The 22,500-nt window shown below is 38.3% G+C and overlaps 1 protein-coding gene across 5 annotated transcripts in view; it reads right to left on the minus strand.

Annotated features, from left to right (window-relative positions):
• Window positions 1-22,500, minus strand: part of LOC135093857 (THO complex subunit 2-like) — a 30,847-nt gene that overhangs the window by 3,990 nt on the left and 4,357 nt on the right. For 2 of the 5 annotated variants that reach the window (XM_063993433.1, XM_063993430.1), the window contains exons 9-27: window positions 22,197-22,395; window positions 21,587-21,747; window positions 20,980-21,166; window positions 20,402-20,546; window positions 19,951-20,153; window positions 18,893-19,111; window positions 18,085-18,249; window positions 17,395-17,535; window positions 16,648-16,761; window positions 15,729-15,851; window positions 15,132-15,259; window positions 14,515-14,578; window positions 13,944-14,195; window positions 12,440-12,571; window positions 12,057-12,299; window positions 11,522-11,598; window positions 10,911-11,091; window positions 10,306-10,459; window positions 9,683-9,717 (exon numbers count right to left, since the gene is read on the minus strand). In XM_063993433.1, the coding sequence (XP_063849503.1) occupies window positions 9,683-9,717; window positions 10,306-10,459; window positions 10,911-11,091; window positions 11,522-11,598; window positions 12,057-12,299; window positions 12,440-12,571; window positions 13,944-14,195; window positions 14,515-14,578; window positions 15,132-15,259; window positions 15,729-15,851; window positions 16,648-16,761; window positions 17,395-17,535; window positions 18,085-18,249; window positions 18,893-19,111; window positions 19,951-20,153; window positions 20,402-20,546; window positions 20,980-21,166; window positions 21,587-21,747; window positions 22,197-22,395 (2,923 nt within the window). The remainder of the gene's footprint in view (window positions 1-9,682; window positions 9,718-10,305; window positions 10,460-10,910; window positions 11,092-11,521; window positions 11,599-12,056; window positions 12,300-12,439; window positions 12,572-13,943; window positions 14,196-14,514; window positions 14,579-15,131; window positions 15,260-15,728; window positions 15,852-16,647; window positions 16,762-17,394; window positions 17,536-18,084; window positions 18,250-18,892; window positions 19,112-19,950; window positions 20,154-20,401; window positions 20,547-20,979; window positions 21,167-21,586; window positions 21,748-22,196; window positions 22,396-22,500) is intronic. The other 3 variants (XM_063993434.1, XM_063993432.1, XM_063993431.1) reach the window with 3 other exon arrangements.

Consider the following 22,500-nt stretch of genomic DNA (forward strand, 5'->3'; position numbering starts at 1 on the left):
ACATAAAAAAAACGCGTTACTTTAAGCCCACTGTTAATTTGCTGAGGAAAATAAATAAATAAATAAATAAAACACATGGGGGAGTGACAAGAACTAGTATCCTGTGATTTATAGGCAGAGCAAGACAGTGATATTCAGCCATACAAGGACAGAGACAGACAGACAGACAGACACTTAGACAGGTAGGCAGAGATGGGTAAGTATGCTGACAGGCAGGCAGATTGACAGGCAGGCAGACAGACAGACAGATAAGAAAACAGACAGGCAGGCAGACAGACAGATAAGGAAATAGACAGATAAATAGACAGACAGACAGACAGACAGATAGATAAGTAGATAGACAGATAGATAGATAGATAGATAGATAGATAGATAGATAGATAGATAGATAGACAGACAGACAGATAGATGAGGTTACAAGAAAATAAATACAGACAAGAATACAAGATACAGACAGACAGACAGACAGACAGACAGACAGACAGGGAAATAGAGAAACTAACAAGGAGAGAGAGAGAGAGAGAGAGAGAGAGAGAGAGAGAGAGAGAGAGAGAGAGAGAGAGAGAGAGAGAGAGAGAGAGAGAGAGAGAGAGAGAGAGAGAGAGAGAGAGAGAGAGAGAGAGAGAGAGAGAGAGAGAGAGAGAAACAAACAAACAAACAAACAAACAAACAAACAAACAAACAAACAAACAAACAGACAGACAAACACATCAACATGCACAGGTCTAAAAAAAAAAAAAGAAAGAAAAGAGAAAACATGCAAATAAATAAATAATAAAAAGGAAAATGAAAAAAAAAGAATAACAAAATAATGATATATATAAAGCACAATGTGACAGTGAGTGAATAAGACAGTGAATAATAATGATGATGATGATGATGATGATGATGATAATGACCTGTGCTTTGTCTATCATGATGTAATTACCATAAGTAGTTTATTTATCAAGGAATTGTGTAGGAAGTAGTAGTGGTGGTGGTGGTGGTGGTGGTGGTTGAATGAACGAGCTCACAATTCAAATTAATTTTCTTACGGATTTCAATGATAGTGATGCTGGTGGTGGTGGTGGTGGTAATAGTGGTGGTGACTGAGGTAATAGTGGTTGTGATAGTGGTTTTGATGACAGTAGTAGTGGTGATGATGACTGATAATAGTGATGATAGTGTAAGTGGTGGTTGATAAATGATGATGATGATGATGGATTTTCAGTGAAGGAAGCTGAGAAGTGAAAGATAATAAATGAAAGAACTGGGAAGTATTAATGAGATGTGGAGAAAGAAAGAAATAAGCAAGAAATGACAATAACAAATGGAAGAACTGGGAAATATTAACGAGTGGTAGAGAAAGAAAAAAGAATTAGCCACAAATGATGATGATAAATGAAAGAACTGAGAGGAAGAAAGAAATGACAATAACAAATGAAAGAAATGGGAAATATTAATGAGCGGTGAGGAGAAAGAAAAATGATTAACAAAATGACAATAACAAATGGAGGACGAAAGAAATTATTTACGAATGATAATAAGACAAAACCATCAAAATGCCGAGGAAGGAGATGGAGGAAGACAAAAAAATAAACGATGAATTATGATAATGAATGACAAAAAAACGTGAAATACCAGTGAAAAGAGAGAAGGGCAGAAGTGAACTACGAAAAAGAATCAAATGAGAAACTGGAAAGGTGTGAAAGGAATGAAAAGAGAAAGAGATGAATGGTAAATGATAAAGAATACAAAAAAAAAAAAAAAAAACCTTGAACTGTGAATAAAGGGAATGAAAAAAGACAGAAATTAATGAAGAATAATGAGTGACAACAAAAATAAATGAACTGTGAATAAAGGAAATGAAAAAGACAGAAATTAGCAATGGATAATAATAGTGAGAGAAAAAATAATGGTGAACTGCAAATAAAGGGAATAAAAAAAGATAGAAATTAATGATGAATAATGAGAGCGACGGAAAAAAATAATGGTGAACTGTCAATCGAGCAGAAAGAAAGAAAAATAATGAATGATAATAATGAATCCAAGAAAAACAATACATTATCAATTATTAAACAGCTCATTACCAAAACAGACTTGTGCTAATATGACAGTAAAAAAAAATAATAAATAAATAAATAATAAAAAGAAAAAGCATATTATGACTAAGTGTATATTTTTTATTTGATTAAAGTATTTGGCCTGATTACTTCTATTTTCTCAGCATTAGCTCCAATTAATAAAGAGAATGTTTTTTTTTTTGCTTTTTTTTGAGGAGAAACAGCATTACTCAAATTTATAATGAATTTCTTTAAATACACAGATAATTCCTACAAAAAAGAATATATGTGCGTACTTACCGACTCACCTCCTCTGCCCATGTGCGCGTGTGTGTGTTAAGTGTAGTGCATGGGTGTAAGTGCGAATATGTTAATGAATGTGTGTGTGCGTGCGTGTGTGAGCAGGAGTGTGTGCGTGTGTGTACATATGACATCCCTCTTGGCAGGATTTCATGTACGCACACACACGCACACAGGCACGCACACACCTGAACGCATTACAAAGGTGTTGTGGCTTGTGCTGGCTGGGTGCCCTTGCTTCCTCTCTTCCTCTCCCTCTCTCTTTCTTTCTCTCCCTTCCTCTCTCTTTCTATTTCCTTCTTCTGTTGACTTGAATTAACTAAAAACACTTATTTTTTCTCCCTTTCATTTTTCTTTATTTATTTTTCTTCAGCAAAGAAGACACAATTTTCACTTTTTTAATAAAGCACCACACCTCTTTTCCTTTATCAATACCTTGTTTTCTCAAAATATTACTGCCCTTATGCTGAATACTTTCACATTACAATACTGATCATCTCATTCTAGCAGAATTATCATTCCTTTTTCTATATCAAGCAGTAACTTTTCTGTAATCTCCTCCTTTCTATAAAACCAATATTTTTTTCTATATTTTCATTCTATCTTTTCTTCTGTTAAAACAATATTTTTTTCTATATATACTCCTCCTCTTCCTTCCTTCTTTCTTTCTTTCTAGCAAAACATTCAATAACCATCACAACTTTTAACTAATACTGCACTTTCTTTCCTTCTCCTCAACAATACTTCCCTAACACAAATCACACACAAGATCATTTAACTTTCATTACGTAAGTTTAAATCCACCTATTATTTTCTTTATTCTCGTCATTGTATTTCTCATCAACTTCATTTTCTTTTCATACCTTCTTTCATTTCCTTCTTGATGACTTTAATTCGTAAATGTTTCATATTTCACTGATAATTTATCTACTCCTCTATTTCAGTTATTTTGTGATTATGAAATTATTATATTTTTGTTTGTTTATATCAGTCTCTTTCTTTCTCCTTTTTCATTTCCATCATTATCATTTAGTTTAATTTCTCTGTCCATTTAATAGTGTTTTAATGTACCTGCCTTTCTTCTTCTTCTTCTTCTTCTTCTTTATCTTCCTGTTCATTCATTTTATACAGTTCAAGTTATTATTTACTTTTTCAACACCATGCATGAATAAGTCTCTTCACTGCTCCAAATATTAAGTTTATATAATCTCAACTACCACGGTTCTTTTCCTTTTTCCCTTCTCACCTCTCTTTTCCTTAATTTTCCTGTCTCTCTCCTCCTTTCCTTGTTTTGTATCTTGTAGTGTTGTTAAGTGTATTTTCCTCTTCACTCTTTTCTTTCTCAGTATTAAAATTTCAATGCATCTTTTTTTCCCCATCAGTTTCAGATTTTTACGTATTTTTTTTTCTTCTCCCAGCAACGTTTTCGCATTCTTTTCTCAGCGTTGTAACTTTCCCGTGTCTTTTTCCCAGTATTCGTAACTTTACTGATTGTTTTTCTTCTCTTTCCCGTCACAATTTTATTTTGACAAAAAAAAAAAATATAAATAAATAAATAAAACAATTAATCTTTCTTTCTTCGTTTCCATTCAACGTTTGAGTCAAATTTGCTTCCTTCAACTGTTCTAACCTTCACCATCATCACTATCATTACTACCACCATCACCATCATTGCATTTTCTTTTAATCTACCTTCATTACCACCATCATCACTGCATTTTCCTCCAAACTACCTTCATTATCATCACCATCATTACGACCACAATCATTATCATCATCATCATTGCACTTTCTTTCGATCTACCCTCATTATCACCATCGCTTGTTGTCAAAACTTCACCATACTTTCACTATGAGGTAATTGGCATATACAAAGATCTCTCCCTCACACTCACTCTCACTCTCTCTCACTATCACAGTAGAGGGTCAAAATTTTTGGTCCCTAAATTCATCACAATCCAAAATCCTAAAAATTTTTACCACTAATACAGAAAACGGTAACTAGAGGCTAAAACAACAACGCCTTACAGTTCTTTGGCCAACGAGGCAACGAGCGTGGCCGAGAAACTATGCACAGAGCTGTTAAGGGAATGGAACTGTGCCAATGGTTCTTTTGTGAGTCTTGTTTTTGTTGTTGTGGGAGTGAAATGAAATGTGCATTGAAAAATCCTCCGGAAATTGTGAATAAATAAGGAAAGTTGGTTCTTGTGTTTTTTTGTTGTTGTTGTTGTTGTGGGAGTGAAATGGTGTGAGAAAGAAAGGTTATGGATCAAAAAACTTCTAGAAAAATGGAAAAATATGTATAATGAATGAAGAAAAGGATGAATGACTGTGATGATGGTTCTTCTATGTTTTTTTTTGTTTTGTTGTTGTTGTGGGAGTGAAATGAAGTGTGGGAGAAGTTATGCATCAAAAAATCTTCTAGAAAAATGGAAAAATAAGTATAATGAATGAATAAAAGAGTGAATGACTGTGATGATGGTTCTTCTACGTTTTTTTTCTTTTAGGAGTGAAATGAAGTGTGAGAGAGGTTGTGACAAAAAAAAATTCTAGAAAAATGGAAAAAATATGTATAATGAATGAATAAAAGAATGAATGACTGTGATGATGGTTCCTCTACATTTTTTTTTTATTTTGGGAATGAAATGAAGTGTGAGAGAGGATATGCATCAAAAGCTTGTCAAAAAATAATAAATGAATAAATCACTGTCAGGAAAATAGAGTAAAAAAATAATAATGAATGAATGAAAAAGTTAAAATACAATGTTCTTTTTCACTTTTCACTTGCGTGGACAGATGGACGAACTTAATAATAATAATAATAATAATAATAATAATAATAATAATAATAATAATAAGAAGAAGAAGAAGAAGAAGAAGAAGAAAGCACTTAAATGGCACTGGTGAACCTCAATGAATGCAATTTTTCATTTATGACAAACTAAAGAATGAAGTAATAACAAACAAATAAATAAATAAATAAATAAATAAATAAATAAATAAACAAATAAATAAAAATGATAAATATTTCACTTTCATTTGTGACTGAAAGAACAAAAGAAACCAAGAAACAAATAAAAGAAACAGTAATAAAAGTATTTCTGACAAACACTTGCCGAGAAAAACACATTAGTATAGAAAAACCTAAACTACTAATGTATTACACTGAGTCCCTTCTAATAACTCAGCAATGTGAAGTATGCATGTGTGAATGAGTATGTATAGAGAACATACATACAGTCCCTATGTATTAAGCTCTGTGCAAAGATCAATACATAAATAAAGCTATTTTTCTTTCTATCTAATACCTGAATAGTTTGAAATGCCATCCTTTTGTGTAACAGTATACATAGAGATATACATACATACATACATGCACACATTGACCTGTTTTGTGTGTGACCTAAATACATACGTACATACATATATACAGTGTGTACTTGAATGAGTAAGTACGGCAATTTGTACTGAGTTCTGAACACACACACACACACACACACACACACACACACACACACACACACACACACACACACACATAAAAAAAAACACCATTATCTCCTTGTTCCAATAACCTGCTTTTATACGTAAACAAAAACAAGATAAAAAGAAAACAACTGAGGCACTTTTTTCTTCACAGGCCAAATATTCAAAGCTACCACAATTTTCCTCATATTCTTTTTGTAATAATAATGATAATAATACTTTTCAGTTATCTGGCACAATACTGATTTGTATAAAAAAAAAAACACTAATTATTTTCCATTTGCATTTGTGAATCACTGAAAAAAAAATATATACTTTCCTCTTTTCATTCTATATATCAAAATTTCTTCTTCTTTTCTTTATCTTTTTTCAGTGAAGTCAAAAGATTCACACAACTGTCTCATTCTTCTGCGTACATGCACGTGTCCAGCCTGTGTGTACGTGTGTGTGTTGGAATTCGCACACATGACTGTCTATCTCCATGCCTGGTCTGTCAGTCTGTCTGTCTGTCCCCACAACCACCACCACCACCGCTTTTGTCTTCACAATCTACTTATTCTTCTCTTTAAATTCTTCATATGATTTATTTGATAGTCTTCTGTTCCGTGGTGTGTGTGTGTGTGTGTGTGTGTGTGTGTGTGTATTTAATCTTTACTAACTTTTACTGCTTTCAGTTCATAACAATTTATCTTTTCTTTTCTTCCTCTTCTTAGTTCCTGCCACACACACACACACACACAAACACACAATTCACTGGCCCTCCTAATACACAATGATCAATGCAACATTTGAGTCTCAGCACAATAGTTTTCATTTTTTCATTCAAGTTTACGTCCTCAGAGGAAATGATATCTTCTAATCCCTCTCCCTCTCTCCCTCCCTCTCCCTCTCTCTCAACAGATAACTCTTTCACAAGCAATCCTCTAAGGAGAAATAAACGTAAAAATCAGGATAAAACTCTAATAGAAAGCATCCCTTCGTACCAGGCCACAAACAGACACAGGAACTAATAAAGAAACAAATAAATAAAATATAAAACCCAGACATTATCCTGAAACATTTAATTCCTAATCCTTTATTGCTACAGACCCGAGGATTTCTGTCTAATACTTACGACCAAAAATACACTTCCTTTATAAAACCCAATCCACGTTCTTAGCTCAATGTACACCAGCTGTTCAAACGCAAGGTGATCTCATACATGGCTGCTTTCCGGAGTGCAATAGTTAAACAGCTCAAGGACTCACAAATACTGCTTCCATCTCCATCCACCATCCTGACTAACTTTCGCCACTTCATCTGTTCCTGTCCTTGCATTCCTACCCTGCATCTCCTCATCCTCTTATTCACTGATATTTAGACACCACTTTTAATGTCCCCAGTGCAGGATGGTAGCTAGGACAAGACCCACACACACACACACACACACAAACACTAAAACCCACAATCACACACACAAGCATTCCCTCACATCTTAAGTCTCTCACACAGGTCTTCCTTCAACACACACACACACACACACACACACACAAAGGGTTAGTCACTGCATTTCTATCCGTGTCTGACAGAATGGTTTGCTTGTTTCTCCTTGCTATGGCATAACAGATTGATCCTTCATGTGTTAAGCCTTGCACACAGCCTCATAAAAGCATCATTTCAGCCTCACGGTCTATCTACAATCTGTCCTATTGAGTGGAAATATTCTTACTAGCCACAATTCTTCATCTAAAACTCTTCACACTGTCTCTCTAAGCAGAACTATGCCTTAAACACCTCTCAGCTTATCCCTATCATGTCTACCAATCTTTCTTGCCCCATAGCCTCTCTTCATATTTATTTAACCCATACGAAGGTTCTGCTCTCTTCATCTATACTCTCTTCATTTCATTTATCTAACCCATATGAAGGTTTTCTCTCAGTTTTACGTGTCTATATTCACCTACGTCACATCTATCATTCTTGCACTACACACATTTTTCCTGCATCTATACTATCTATACTATCTTCACATCAACTAACACATACGAGGCTTTCCTGTTAGTCTTGTACGTCTACATTCACCTCCATTCTCTCTTCCCAATGCATCTATATTAGGCTTTCCTGTTAAGTCTTATGCATCAACATTCACCTCCATTATCATTACCCCTTACATCTATATTAGGCTTTCCTGTTAGTCTTATAAATTAACATTCATCACTATCATAACCCTTGCATCTACTTTCTCCCTATTTCTTGTCACCATTCATTTTTCGTCTCTCCTTGCCACATGATCCAAACTATCATAAGGGTCTCTTCTCTCCAGCAGTCATCAGTGCCTTCAACAATGCCCCCCTCCCTCACTTAGTTTTCCTCAATTCTTGTGGTAAATAAATCAATAGACAATGCAGGTTGTGGGTGTGTGACAGCAAGACACTCATAAAGATTAAGATGAATTAACATGACAGGCAGGATAGAATAAGAATGGTTCTCTTATCAAAGGCTGTCACGCATGCACACACACACACACTCACACACACTCACTCACTCACTCACACACACACACACACACACTAAGAGGTTTATTTACAAGATTAACCAAACTACTTTTTTGTATCCTCTCAGTCTTACCAATCCCTCTTTTTTTTTGTATAATGATGTTTATGTGTATGTATCTGTGTGTGTGTGTGTGTGTGTGTGTGTGTGTGTGTGTGTGTGTGTGTGTGTGTGTGTGTGTGTGTGTGTGTGTGTGTGTGTGTGTGTGTGTGTGTGTATACCACTACACAATCCACTGGTCTTATAAAAAAAAACGCACACAGACGCACTTTCTCTTCACTTACACGTACGTAATTTTCTGAGCATCTATGTATGCGTGTCCACTCGGTGAACAAATTAACGAATTAAATGAACAAACAAATGTACATACACTCTTCACTTGGGGGATGGGGCGGGGTGTGTGTGCGTACGCGTGTGTTCATCAGGTACTCATGAAAACCCGGAGAATGTTAATTAAGGAGTTTGTTTGTTTGTTTGTTTGTTTGCACATTTTCAGGTACACTAAATAGACAGTTTGTTCCACTTGTTCTGTACGACTGCCTGTCTGTCTCTGTTTGTTTGTTTGTTTGTTTGTTTGCCTTTACTGAGCACTGGGATGACTGTTTGTTTACTTCTTTCTGTCTCTTTTCTTTATCTATTTATCAATTTCTCTCACTGAATTATCTCTCTCTCTCTCTCTCTCTCTCTCTCGATGCAATAGATGACGTTTTTATCTTTCTATCTTTCTTTCTCTTTCTTTTTGCTGCGTCAGGGGATGCTAATGTGATCTATCTTTTTCTTTCTCTCTCTTTCTTTCTCTCTTTCTCTCTCTTTCTCTCTTTCGCTGTTGGGTGAAGCTTATATCATCTTTCTATCTTTCTTTCTCTCATTCGCTGAGTTGGCAGATCATTATCTTTCTATCTCTCTCTTTCTTTCGGTGCTAAAATCCAGATGGGCGGGGGGAGGGGGGCCGGGGCATGGCGGGGCGGACGGGGGGGGGCGGCACACTGCAGCAGGGCAGGTCGGGGCCAAGGAAGGGGGGTCGGGGCATCCAAACTTTACCAGGTCACATCGGGTCACGTCAGGTCACGCTGCCATGGACTTGAGGGGGAAGAGGAAGGGTGGCGAGGCGATTGGTTGAAATCGGCACTCAGGACTGGCAGTGACGGTCATCAGGGGTGATTTTGTGTGTGTGGGGTTGAGCGTACCACAGCGCGATTCCTTTCTCTCTCTCTCTCTCTATCTCTCTCTCTCGCTCGCTCCCTCTCTCTCTCTCTCTCGCCTTAACACTAACACTGCAAATAAGACTATGGTGGCTCACCCATGATGTGTTGCATACTGACCTTGCTGCTGTGATCGGTCTTCCGGCGTTTTGAACCTGAAATGTAAACAAACAAGGAGTTACGTCAAAATTCTTGCCCCATTTTTTTGTTTGTTTGTTTGTGAGGTTTATTTCTGTTTTTGTTTGTTTGTTTGTTTGTTTGTTGATGTTTTGGTTTGTTTACAGGTTATTTCGGATTATCTGGCATGGCTTGTTTTGTTTTTCGTTTGTTTGTAGGTGTGTTTGTTTTGTTTGCTTATCGCCATGTTTCTTTTAGTTTCTTCTATTTTTTTTTGTTTATTTACTTCCTTCCATGTTTTCTTTATTTATTCTTTGTTTGTGGGTATTTTTGTTTGTTTATTAACTTCACACTGTACCATGTTGTTTATTTATTTATTTGTGGATTCAGATAACTTGAGTTTTTTATATTAATCTACTTATTTGTGTATTTCCCTGGACATTATTTGTTTATTTATTGACTGACTGACCGACCGACTGACTGACTGACCGACTGATTGACCGACTGACAATCTCCATCATTTTATCTACCAATCATTTTTTTCTTCACCTAAATTCAGAAGCAAGAAACAGATAAGTAAAAATTAAACCTAACTGACTGACTGACAGACTAACAGACATACAGACCTCTTGGTGAAGCCTCGGGTGGATCCATCTTGGCAGAAGTTGAAGAAGTGTTGGAAGTCGCGCTGCCCTCTCTCTCTCTCTCCCTCTCTCTCTCCCTGTCTCTCTCGCCTCGCTCCCTCTCATCCCTCTCCTCCAGGTACTCTTCCTCCTCCTGCTGTGGGAGAGGAAGAGGAAGAGGAGTGAGAGGGTGTAAGAATGACAGTAAAGGAAATAAGGTTGGAGGAAAGGGAAAATAAGAGGAATGGAGGAATTGAAGGATGGAGAAGGAAATGAAAGAAAATAAAGGATAAAAGGAGGAATAATGGAAAGAAATAATTAGGGAAAAGAATGTCAAGATAAAAAAAATAAAGGAATAAAACTGTGGGAGAAAAAGAAAATGGAGGATGAATAATAGGAAAAATAATGAAAGAAAATAATGGAAGGAAAAAAATAAAGAAGGGAAATGGAGAATATATGATAGAAAGAAATAATACAAAAAGTAAAATAAAGGAAGAATAAGAAAGTTTAAAAATAAGAGAAACAAAATTAGTTATCATCTCTCTCACTCTCACTCTCTCTCTCTCTCTCTCTCTCTCTCTCTCTCTCTCTCTCTCTCTCTCTCTTACCTTTATCTTCTTTGATTCTTTTGATCTCTTCCTTGGTTTTTCCTCTCTCTCCTCCTTCTCCTTCTCCTTCTCTTTCTTCTTTTCCTTCTCCTCTCTCTTCTTCTCCTCTGGCCTCTTCCCTTCTCCTTCCTCTCCTCCCCCTTTCTTCTCTGCCACATCTCTCTTCTCTTTGGTTGGTTTGCTGAAGAAAAGGAGAAAAGAAAGATATGAGAATTTTTTGGGGAGAAATATTTAAGGAGTGACCCTAAAAAGATGGGATATTTAAGTCTTACAGGGAAAATTTTGGATTTTTTTTAAGGTTTTAGGTTTTTTTTCTTTTGACAGTTTATGTGAAGGAATTAACCAAAATTTAAGTCTATTACAAAAATTATGGCAAAAAAAGTAAATAAAAATATAAATAAATAAATAAATAAATAAATAAATAAATAAATAAAATAAATAAATAAATCTGAGGAGTTTTTTTTAAGGATCTGAAAAGAACCAAAATTTAAGTTCTTTAAATAAATAAATAAATAAAACTAATAAATAAGTAAATAAAAAAATGACAAAAAAAAAAAAAAAAAAGATAAAAAATAAAGAGAAGCAAACAAGCTCATCTTTCCTCCACTTACCTGTTATTCTCTCCCTTCTTTGCCTCCCTTTCCTCCTTTGCCTCCACATCTCCATTGGCCACCTCCATTGCCTCAGCCTGCGTGGAGAGAAAACGTAAACAAACACCCTCTAAGTACTTTATTAATTCATTTTACAATTATTATTTACCAGTGAAAGGGATGAAAGAGCGAAGACAATGGTTAGCTCTTGCATTACAGAACTGGACAGAATAGAGATGAAAGACTAAGCGAGAGAAATCGATTAAAAAGCGAGAAAAAATTTTGTCAACCACGGGAATGCAGGAAACCAAAACAAAAAACTGTGTCCCTTCAACTAGAGCCTTCGGAAAGCAGTCTCAAGTGTATTTCCCCCGTTAATGATGTAGAAATCTTGTTAATCTGTCACTAGAACCATAAAAACACCCTTAAAAACCTGACACTTCACCTAGAGCCTTAGAGAAGTAGTGGAGACATGTATAGTCAAGAAACATCACTATCACACAAAAACAGTACAAAAAAAATAAAATGAAAAAAAATAAATAAATAAAAAACTGACCTTTGCTTGTTTACCATCCACTTGTTCTGCGGGAGTGCCTTTGCCATCACCTGCGCCGGCACCCCCCGATGTGGCGGTGCTGTCTGGGGTGCCGTTGACCTTCTGTGCTGCCGGTGTGCGCTTGGGAACAATATGAAACTCAGGCTCTTGTGGCAGGTTGGGTTTAATTGCCTTGAGACGCCCTGAGTAACTGTTGGCCAGCACGTACAGGTCGTTGCGGCTGTTTCGTTCCTGCAGCTTCACCTGAAGTAGTAGTAGTAGTAGTAGTAGTAGTAGTAGTAGTAGTAGTAGTAGTAGTAGTAGTAGTTGTTGTAGTAAAAATCATTAGTTCACATTTTTTTTCTTTTTTCATGTTAAGCAATCATATTCTCTCTCTCTCTCACCATCTCTATCCTCTTCTCAATGACAATGGCAAGGTTGATGATGGCTGGGAACCTCTGGATGATCCCCTGCAGAATGAGGATGGCATTGCGGATCTGGATGTAGTCACCACTCTCTAGGCACGTGATCAGCGCCTGGAAGATGAAGGGATGTGAAAGCCTAACCTAACTATTGCACAGTAAACATGACGTAACAAACTAAATATTGTACTCTAAATATGACACAACAAACTGAATGCTGCAAACTAAATATGAGACAACAAACTGAATACTGAAGACCCAAACAACACAACAAACTAAATATTGAGCGCCAAACATGACACAACAAGGTAAACACTCAAAAATCTTCATAATCTTGGTAATCAAATAACAGAACCTCCTTAATCTTGTAATACTAAATGCCAGGACCTTAATCTTGTAATACCAAGTAAAAGAACCTTCCGGGCACATAACACAATACCTCGCTTTGGGTAACCTGAGTCGCCCAAGGGAACACACCCCAGCTAGTGCATTGTGTATGGTAATAACAAAATATGCAGTAAATATCTATCTTGGGGCTTTTAATGTGCTGTTAATAATGCTAAAACGTTCATGTTTACGTAGAGACCAAGCAACCAACCGGCAAGAAATTGTCGAATAAGCCAAACTCTCAGATAAAACTCAAGATTATAACAAAATATGCTGTAAATAACTATCTTGGGGCTTTTAATGTGCTTATAACGTGCTATAAGTAATGGTAAATATTCGTGTTTGTGTAGAAACTGGCAAAAAACATGTATTGTCAGATAAGCCCACCTCTCAGATAAAGCATAAGATTATAACAAAATATGCTGTAAATATCTACCTTGGGGCTCTTAATGTGCTGTAAATAATGGTAATGTTTATGTAGTAACCAACCAAAGATGTGTATTGTCAGATAAATCCAACTCTCAGATAAACCATCAGCCACCTCGCTCCACATAGCGTAGTTTATGAAGGTCTTACTGTAATAGCACGTAAAAGAACCTTAGTAATCTTGGTAATCATGTAATACGGTGCCAGAACCTTCCTGATTTCGTAATAGCAAATAACAGAACCGATCATCTTTCAAACAACAAACAACACGTAAACAAACAAACCTTGGTAGTTTTGTAATACTACATAGGAGGAACTGGACAAACAAACACAACCAAACGTGCAAACAAGCCACAAACAACATAAACACACAAACCTTAGTAATCTTGTAACAGCAACTAAGACAAACACACACACACACACACACACACACACTCATAACCCCACACCACCAAATAGAACAAAAGCTAAAAAAACAACAAACACACAAACAAACCTTCACAGCATCACAACACCAAACAAAACACCACCACCACCCACAGACACCAACAAACACACACACAAACAAACCTGAATAACCTTATAACACCAACACAAACATACAAACAAACAAAACAAACTTAGCAACCTTACAATGCTAAACAACCACAAACAAACAAACAAACAAACAAACCTTAGTAATCTTGTAATGCCACTTATGCACAACATGGCGGTAGTTCTCGTAATCCACATAGTCGTTTGCTTCCTGACGTGACACCCTATACTTGGTGACGAAGCCGGGGTAGGACGCGCACTCCCTCTCGTAATTATTATGTGAGGTGTGCCAGTGCATCACAGTCTCCAGAGTGCCGAGGAGGAACCGGGCGTAGCGGTGTGCCTCCTGTTCTGTGCACGAGGCGACTGTGTAGGTGATGTCGCAGTACATCTGTGTGGGAGAGATGAGGTGAGGGCCATGTGCTGTGGGGGGAAGAGAAGAGGGAGGCTTTGGATAGATAGAGAGATGAAGAGATGTGAGGGTTGTGGGAGAAGAGATGAGGAAAGGTTTGGAGAGGAGAGGAGAGGAGAGGAGAGGAGAGGAGAGAGAGAGAGAGAGAGTTTTGGTTTGGTCTAGTTTACTTTGTTTTCGTAGAAGAGTAGATTGTAATAGTAGTAGTAGTAGTAGTAGTAGTAGTAGTAGTAGTAGTAGTAGTAGTAGTAGTAGTAGTAGTAGTAGTAGTAGTAGTAGTAGGAGAAGCAACACTTACCCTGTCATAGCATATCAGGGTAGAGAAATTTGGTGTCTTCAAACTGTGCAACATTTTCACAAACCTGCAACAGAAACAACAAACATTAACACAAAACATTGCAACATTTATAAAAAATTGACATTACTTCCCTAGAGCCTTTGAAAAGTAGCCTTAAGAGTGACTGCCCAGTTAACAATGTATCAATCTTGTTAACCTGCCACTGGAATCATAAAAAACACCCTTAAAAACCTATGTCATAAAAACACCCTTAAAAACCTATGTCACTTCATCTCCACTATTTTCAAAGGCCACAGAGATGACTAGCCAGGTTTTCAAGACTGTTTCCCCTGCTAACAATGTAGAAATCTTGTTAACCTGTCACTAGAACCACAAAAACACCCTTAAAAACCCACATCACTTCAATTAGACCTCTTAATAATGCAGAAATCTTGTTAAACCTGCTTCTAGAACCACAAAAAACACCTTTTAAACCCTATCACTTCAACTCCAGCCTTTGCAATGTGTTGGAGGTGAACGCAGCAAAGAAACACTTCGGAATACAGGCTGTTTACACCCACAGAGGCAAACAATGCACACACACCACCACCATCACCACCACCAGCACCAGTACTCACTTAGCACAATAAATCGCATCCAAGGTGGTGAAGGTGCAACGAGGGAAGAGACACAGTTGCAGGAAAGCCGTCACTGTGTCATTTTTGGGGGAACGAGCGCCCCTGAGAGTGAACCATCTGTCCTTTTCCTGTGGGTGAAAGGGAGAGTGAGTGGGAGGAGTGTCTGAGTTGTGGTTGTTTCGTCTTGTTTTGTTTTGTTTTGTTTTGTTCCATGGGTATGTGTGTGTGTGTGTGTTTGTGTGTTGTTCGTTCTTGTGGTTTTGTTGTGGATGTTCTTCTTTCTCCTTTAGTTTAATTTGTTATATATTACTTGTTCTATATTTTATCTGTTCTACATTTTCTTACCTGTTGTTCTTCTATCATTCTATTTTGTTATTCATTCCTCTATATTTTTTGTTCTGTATCTTAACTGTTATCTCTGTTTTCTATTCTTCTATTCCCTCTACAATTCTCTTCTCCTCACCAACAGACCAAAAAAAAAAATCAATCAATTACTGAAACAAACCCCACAAATACTTTTCACTCATAAACAAACAAACACACACCAAAAAATTCCAAATATGGCATTGAATAACCCACTCTCTCTCTCTCTCTCACCTGCTGCAGCCGTGCCAAGACCCTCTCGACATGTTCTTTCTGTCTCTTCTCCTCTTCCTGCAGTTTCTCCTTCAGGGCAAGAAGTCTGTCAGCTTCCTTCTTCCTCTTATTACTGGAGGGCTGCTGGGGATGAACGGGGTGGGGGTGAGGTGTGAAGGGGCAGTGGAGGGATGAAGGGAAGGTAGGCATGTGAAGAGAAGGTGGAGAGGTGGATGTGTGTGAAGGAATGGAGGAGAGGTGGAGGAAAGGTGGGTGTGTGGAGGAAAGGAGAGGAAGGAAAGTAAGATAAGGAAGGAAATAAAAAGTAAGAATGTAGTTTAATTTGGCAAGAGAGAAAGAGAGAGAGAGATATTAAGAAAATACATACAGAATATTTTGTTATATAATCTTGCCATTCTTCTGTATATAAACAAAACCTAACCTTGAAAACAATAAGCAATACACAATTAACTGTCTTCAGCTTCTCTCTCTCTCTCTCTCTCTCTCTCTCCTCTGACTGAGCGTCTTCAGCCTCTCTCTCTCCTCTGACTGTCTTCAGCCCCTCTCTCATTGCCACAGTGTTGCAAGAGTTAACCAGTATTCTCAATCATTCATTCCTTTCCTGGTAAACTCTGGAACTCCCTGCTTGCTTCTGTAATTCCTCCTTCCTGTGTCCACCTCTCTATTGCAAGAGTTAACCAGTATTCTCAAATCATTCATCCCTTTTCTGGTAAACTCTGGAACTCCCTGCCTGCTTCTGTATTCCCTCTCTCCTGTGACTTTAACTTTCAAAGGAGGGAGGTTCCAAGACACTTATCCTTCAGTATTTTATGACCTTTCGACCTTTCCCTTGACCCCTTTTGTTGCCAGTGACCAGCGCCTAACATGCAAAAACACAAAAATAAACAGAAACACGAATGACAGGCTGACAAATACTCACGTTAGGATCAATCTTCTTAATCTCCTTCTCGTACATGTGGTGGGGCACTTCTAGGTCAGACATGGTGAGCGTCCAGAAGGTGAGAAAGAATGACGGGTCCATGTCTTCCCACACCTGTAAAGCATGGCCAGGTAAACACAGGTGGAAGATGAAGGAATGCAGGTAAAATTGAAAGGTGAATATAGGTAAGATTGAAAAGTGAATATAGGTAAGGTTGAAAGGTGAATATAGGTACTTAGTGATTGAAAGAGGTGGAAAATATGACTGTGATTAATTGAACAGGTAAATAAAAGGTAAAGACTGAGAGGTGGAAAAGTATAAGTGTGATTAATTGAACAGATGAAAGGTAGATTGAGATTGAGAGATGAAAATATGAATGATTAAAGGTAACCAAACACACACACACACACACACACACACACACACACAAACAATATCTCTCTCTCTTTCTTTGCCTTTCTTTATCAGTCTATCTCCTCTCTATCTCTCTTTCTATCAACCTATCTTTCTTTCTTTCTCTCAGTCTTTATCAATCTATCTCTCCCTCTCTCTGCCTTTATCAATCAATCTCTTATGCACAAACACACAATCTCTCTCTCTCACTCTCTCTCACACACACACAAACACACATACTCTCAATCTCTCTTTCTTTTTCATCTTTCCCTATCAATCTATCTTACACACACACACACACCTTCCCCCTCACCCCTCTCTCTCTCTCTCTCTCTCTCTCTCTCTCTCTCACACCTTGATGCTGAAGTGAGGCCGAATGCTGGTGACGATGGGCCCAAACACTTCAGAACATGCTTCCAGGTACCTCATTTTCTTCTGCTCCAAAGTCATTTTCTTTTCTCCTTTGTCTTGTTTCCGAAGCTCGTCATATTTTGCCTGTAGGAGGAAGACAGTAGTAGTAGTAGTAGTAGTAGTAGTTGTAGTAGGAGAGGTTTTGTTTTGTATCACTTAAGTACACATACTAACACATACATACATACATACAGTTACTCAATATTAATTTATTGATACAAAACTGAAGTGATTTATCAACTATATACTAAAATACATGATATTGTTTTGTACTGACTGGATTGAAAGAAGAAGAAGAAGAAGAAGAAGAAGAAGAAGAAGAAGAAGAAGAAGAAGAAGAAGAAGAAGAAGAAGGTGCTGCAACATAAGTGGGAGAAAAAAATAGAAAAACAAAAAAGAAAACACAATACAAAATCAAAACAATAACCAAAATAAATGAATAAATAAATAAATAAATAAATAAATAAATAAATAAAAGCATAGAAAAAAAACATTAAATACAAAAACAAACAAAAATTAAACGCACACACACACACACAAAAAAAAATAAATAAAAAAAAAATAAATAAAAAAATAAATAAATAAATAAATAAATAAATAAATAAATAAATAAATAAATACACACACACATACATTGAGCATATTGATGAATAGTGGCCTGGCAAGGAAGAAGGCCACATCAGCTGAAACATGACAGTCGGACAGCAGGGTGCCAATGGGGGGCATGCGGCCACTCAATTCGTCAATCGTCACCACTTGGAACAGGTACGACCCAAACTGCACCATTGTATCCTGGCACTGTGGGGAACAAGGTCGTTAGAGAGGGTAGTTATTGGGAAGATGGATAAATGAAACTGGTAGGTAGATTTATAGGTAGAAAATGGGATATAGCTTTCTGTGTGTGTGTGTGTGTGTGTGTGTGTGTGTGTGTGTGTGTGTAGTTATGAATGCTTAAAATATGTAAAGGGATACAATGTTCACTATACAAATATGACTGATAGATATAAGTGGGAGTTTAAGTAAGTGCAAGTGAGTGTAGTTATGTGTAAGTGATATTATAAGTAGGAATATGATCTTCACTATACAAGTAAGGTTGATAGATGAGTATGAAAAAAAATAAATAATAAAATAAATAAATAAATAAATAAATAAAACAAAAAAAAAGTAAATAAATAAATAAATAAATAAATAAAGAGAAATGAATAAATGTGAATGAAGAACCAATGAGACTATACACTGGAACAAATCTTCACAATAAAAATAAAAAGACAAAATAACCTCACTACATAAATTAAAGCTTTCAAGGACCTTTTCGTAACCATCCTTGCACCCTTCCTCTTTTCATCTACAGAACAAAAAAAATGAAGATTATTGATAATTTCCACCTTTCCACTTTTCCACACTTCCACTCTCACCCAAAGCCGTCCCCAGCCCCACCCACCTGGTCATACAGCTTGCCAACCAGCTTGAGGTGCGGCGATTCAGTCTGGTTGTACACGACAGAGGAGCGCTGCTGTGCCGTGAGGAGCAGTAAGGGGATGGCCAGGTCGTGCTCCAGCAACGCCTCCTTCAGACGCACTGATGACCGCTTTGTGTTACGTTCCTGCTGGTACTGCCCCGCCTCTCGCCGCAGTAATTCTCCTCCACACATGGCGTCCAGCTGTTAGGTTAGGTTAGGTTAAGAAGGAGGTTCAATGTCTGTACAGCTCCCCCTATTAGCTGTTTGGTTTGGTTAGGTTAGGTTAAGTTAGGAGGGTTTAAATGCCAAAATACAACTTCTCCTGACACATGGAGTCCAGCTGTTAGGTTAGGTTAGGTTAAGAGGAAGGTTCAATGTCTGTACAGCTACCCCTATTAGCTGTTTGGTTTGGTTAGGTTAGGTTAGGTAAGGAGGATTTAAATGCCAAAGTACAGCTTCCCCCGACCAGCTGTTAGGTTAGGTTAGGTTAAAGGGAGGCTCAATGTCTGTTAGCTTCCCTCTACTAGCTGTTTGGTTAGGTTAGGTTAGGTTAGGAAGGTTTAAATGACACAGTACAGCTTCCCCCGACACATGGCAACCAGCTGTTGGGTTAGGTTAGGACCAGCTGTTAAGTTAGGTTAGGTTAGGAGGGCATCCAGCTGTTAGGTTAAGTTAGTGGAGATTAAATGCCAGTGCAGCTGTTGCAAAAGAGACAGCCTGACAGATAGATAGATAGATAGATAGATAGATAGATAGATAGATAGACAGACAGACAGACAGACAGGAGAAACAAGGCTAGTCACAAAACAGATATAGACAGGCAAACAGACAGACAGAAGGAGAAACAAGTCAACTGGAAGCAAAACAGATATAGAGACAGGAAGACAAATATAGAAAGAAATATAGAAAGAAACAAACAGATAGAGACTGAAAAACAAAACAGAAGACACACAAAAATTCAACAGACCACAAAACACATACCCAGGCAGACAGACAGACAAAGAAGTGAGCAGGCCACATAGCACAGATTCAAGCAATACCTGGTCTGGCGTGAGGTCCTCCAAGGTATCAGTCCCTCCCATTTTTTGCACAATCTCCCTCAGAATCAACAGATCAATGGACTTCTCTGCCTTGAGCTGGTTGGCCACAAACTGTAGAATCCCACCAAGATCAATGGGGTATTTCTTGTACACGGCCCCGCAGAAACTGGACAGCGCCTGGAGCCACGACGAAATGGCCATGGCTGGGGGGGAAGGGGAGGAGATGGGGTGTGTTAGTGTAAGGTATGGGGATATGTTAGGTTAGGCACAGGGAAGAACAGAGGAGATAGTTTTAAGTGTTTTTTTTGTTAATTTAGAGATCGTTTTTGTGTTACTGTATGCTATGATGAGGGAGAAATGCTGTGTGTGCGTGTGCGTATGTGTTATAAATTATAGGAATGGCTATGTTAACTTACAGGGAAGAACAAGTGAAGCTATGTTAGTGTCTTACCGTCATTGGCTATCCTGTCTTTGTTCTCGGATAGTATCTCCACGATGCAGTAGCCCAACACGTCATAGGAGAGAGAGGTGAGGTACTTGAAGCTGTCCACCACTGGCCCTATCAAGTTGTCGTACAGCTGGACTTGAATAAGGATCTGTGGGGGAAGGATGAGCAGAGAAATGAAGGAAAATAAAGTAAAATGAGAGTTTGATGGTCTTGTTGGGGGTGTTGTGCTTAAAATTTGGTTAAGTGTGTTTGTTTTCAATGTTTGTGTGTGTGTGTGTGTCTCTCTTAACTTAGTATGTTTGACCTTTCACTCTCCACCTTCTTCCACATTTGTTCCTCCCTTCCACCTATTCTTCCACCTGTCATCACCTCCACTCTTCCCTCCCCTCCATCCATCCTTCCTTCCTCTTTCCCTCTATATAAAAAAAAAATAAAAAAAAAATCCAACTAAATCAATCATTTCCACCCTTCTTCCACCTCTGCTCATCCCTTCCACTATCACCTCCATTTTTTGATAACTTCCACTCTTATTCCACCATGCCTTCCCCTTTCCCTGCCCCGTCCGAGTCACCTCCACCTACATAATGGAATATCGGCGCAGGGTTGTTGTGGGTCAGCTTCCCAATACCGCGGCTAACTGGCTTAATGGTTTCCTTGGTGATCCTCATCATGATAAACTTGGCTTTCTTCAACAGGGCAGTTCGGCGCCTCACAAGGGCCGGGTGTTGGTTGCAAGTCTCGTTCTTCCAGCGTCCATAGAGCTTGTACCTGTTTGGGTGAGCGTGGATGAGTTTGGGTGAGCATGAAGGAGTTTGGGTGAGTTTGGGTGAATTTGGGTGAGCATAGGCAAGTGTGCAGGGTTGGAAGGGGTATGCGTGGGGATAGAGAGAGGGGAGACAGGGGAGAGAAAGGATATGAGAGCAGTGTGGGTGACATATCAAGGTTTTGGTTAGGTTATGCAAAGACAACACACACTAGTTCACTCATCCCTTTCACAATAAGACCATTCAATACCCTGCAACTAATCCAAGTGTCACACCACAGCAGGGGGCCCACAGCAAGGCCACACAGCACACACTGGTTCACCCGTCCCCTTCATCTACTCCAAACCTTAGACCACAGCGGGGCAGACCAAACATAAACAAAGAAATAAACATTCGGAGTATACCTGTGTTAATATGACCTCACCTGTGCTGATAAGGGTAGAATTTAAGTGTCTCCCAGATCTCCTCCGCCATGCAGGGGTTGGAATCAAGCATGGAGAGAGCCGGAAGCATCACCTCGTCCAGAATGTCCAGGAACTCGTAGTAGAAGAGTCCTCGCATGCCGTCAGGACCCACACGTACCTGCTGCAGCATTGATTTAGTTTTGGTGAAGCACTGATGAAGCATTGGTGATTAACCTAACTAACCTGACCTAACTTAGCCTAGCCTAACCTAAATCTTGTTAATTTGTCACTAGAACCACAAACAACACCCTTAAAGACCTTAAAGACCAACTGGATTCTTTGAAAAGCATATCTCAAGAGTCTTTCCCCCATTAATAATCTAGAAGCCTCCCTAACCTGTCACTAGAACCACAAAAACACCTTTAAAAAATCATACCACTTCACTACAACTATTTTCAAAGGCTGCAGAGATGATGAGCTGGATTCTAAAGACAGTTTCTCTTATAAATAACATAAAAACCTCATTAACCTGTCACTAGAACCACAAAAACACCCTTAAAAAACCTATACCTTAACTAGACCCTTTTAAAAATAGTGGAGATGCAACCAATAGCAGGTCCCTCCACCCACCTGCTTAAGCCCATGTCGTGCAGTCCTCAGAACCTTGTACATTAATCCAGGGTCATGGCAGAGGTGTGGGCCAAGGGCAGTCAGCATAGGAAATGTAATGAGAACCAGGTCGTTATAGTTTGTGGCTGGCTGTACTGCTCTTGGGTTGTCCAGAGGTTCAATGACTGTTCCCTGGAGGCGGCTGGGGAGATGGCATACCCTGGGGGAGACGGGAGGGGTTACTGGTGGGTGAGAAAGTAGGAATGGTGTAAAAATATGATAGGCAGATAAGTGAGAGGTGGGGAAATGGTTGAAAATATGATAA

This window comes from Scylla paramamosain, chromosome 44, assembly GCF_035594125.1.
Source record: "Scylla paramamosain isolate STU-SP2022 chromosome 44, ASM3559412v1, whole genome shotgun sequence".
Lineage (NCBI taxonomy): Eukaryota > Metazoa > Arthropoda > Malacostraca > Decapoda > Portunidae > Scylla > Scylla paramamosain.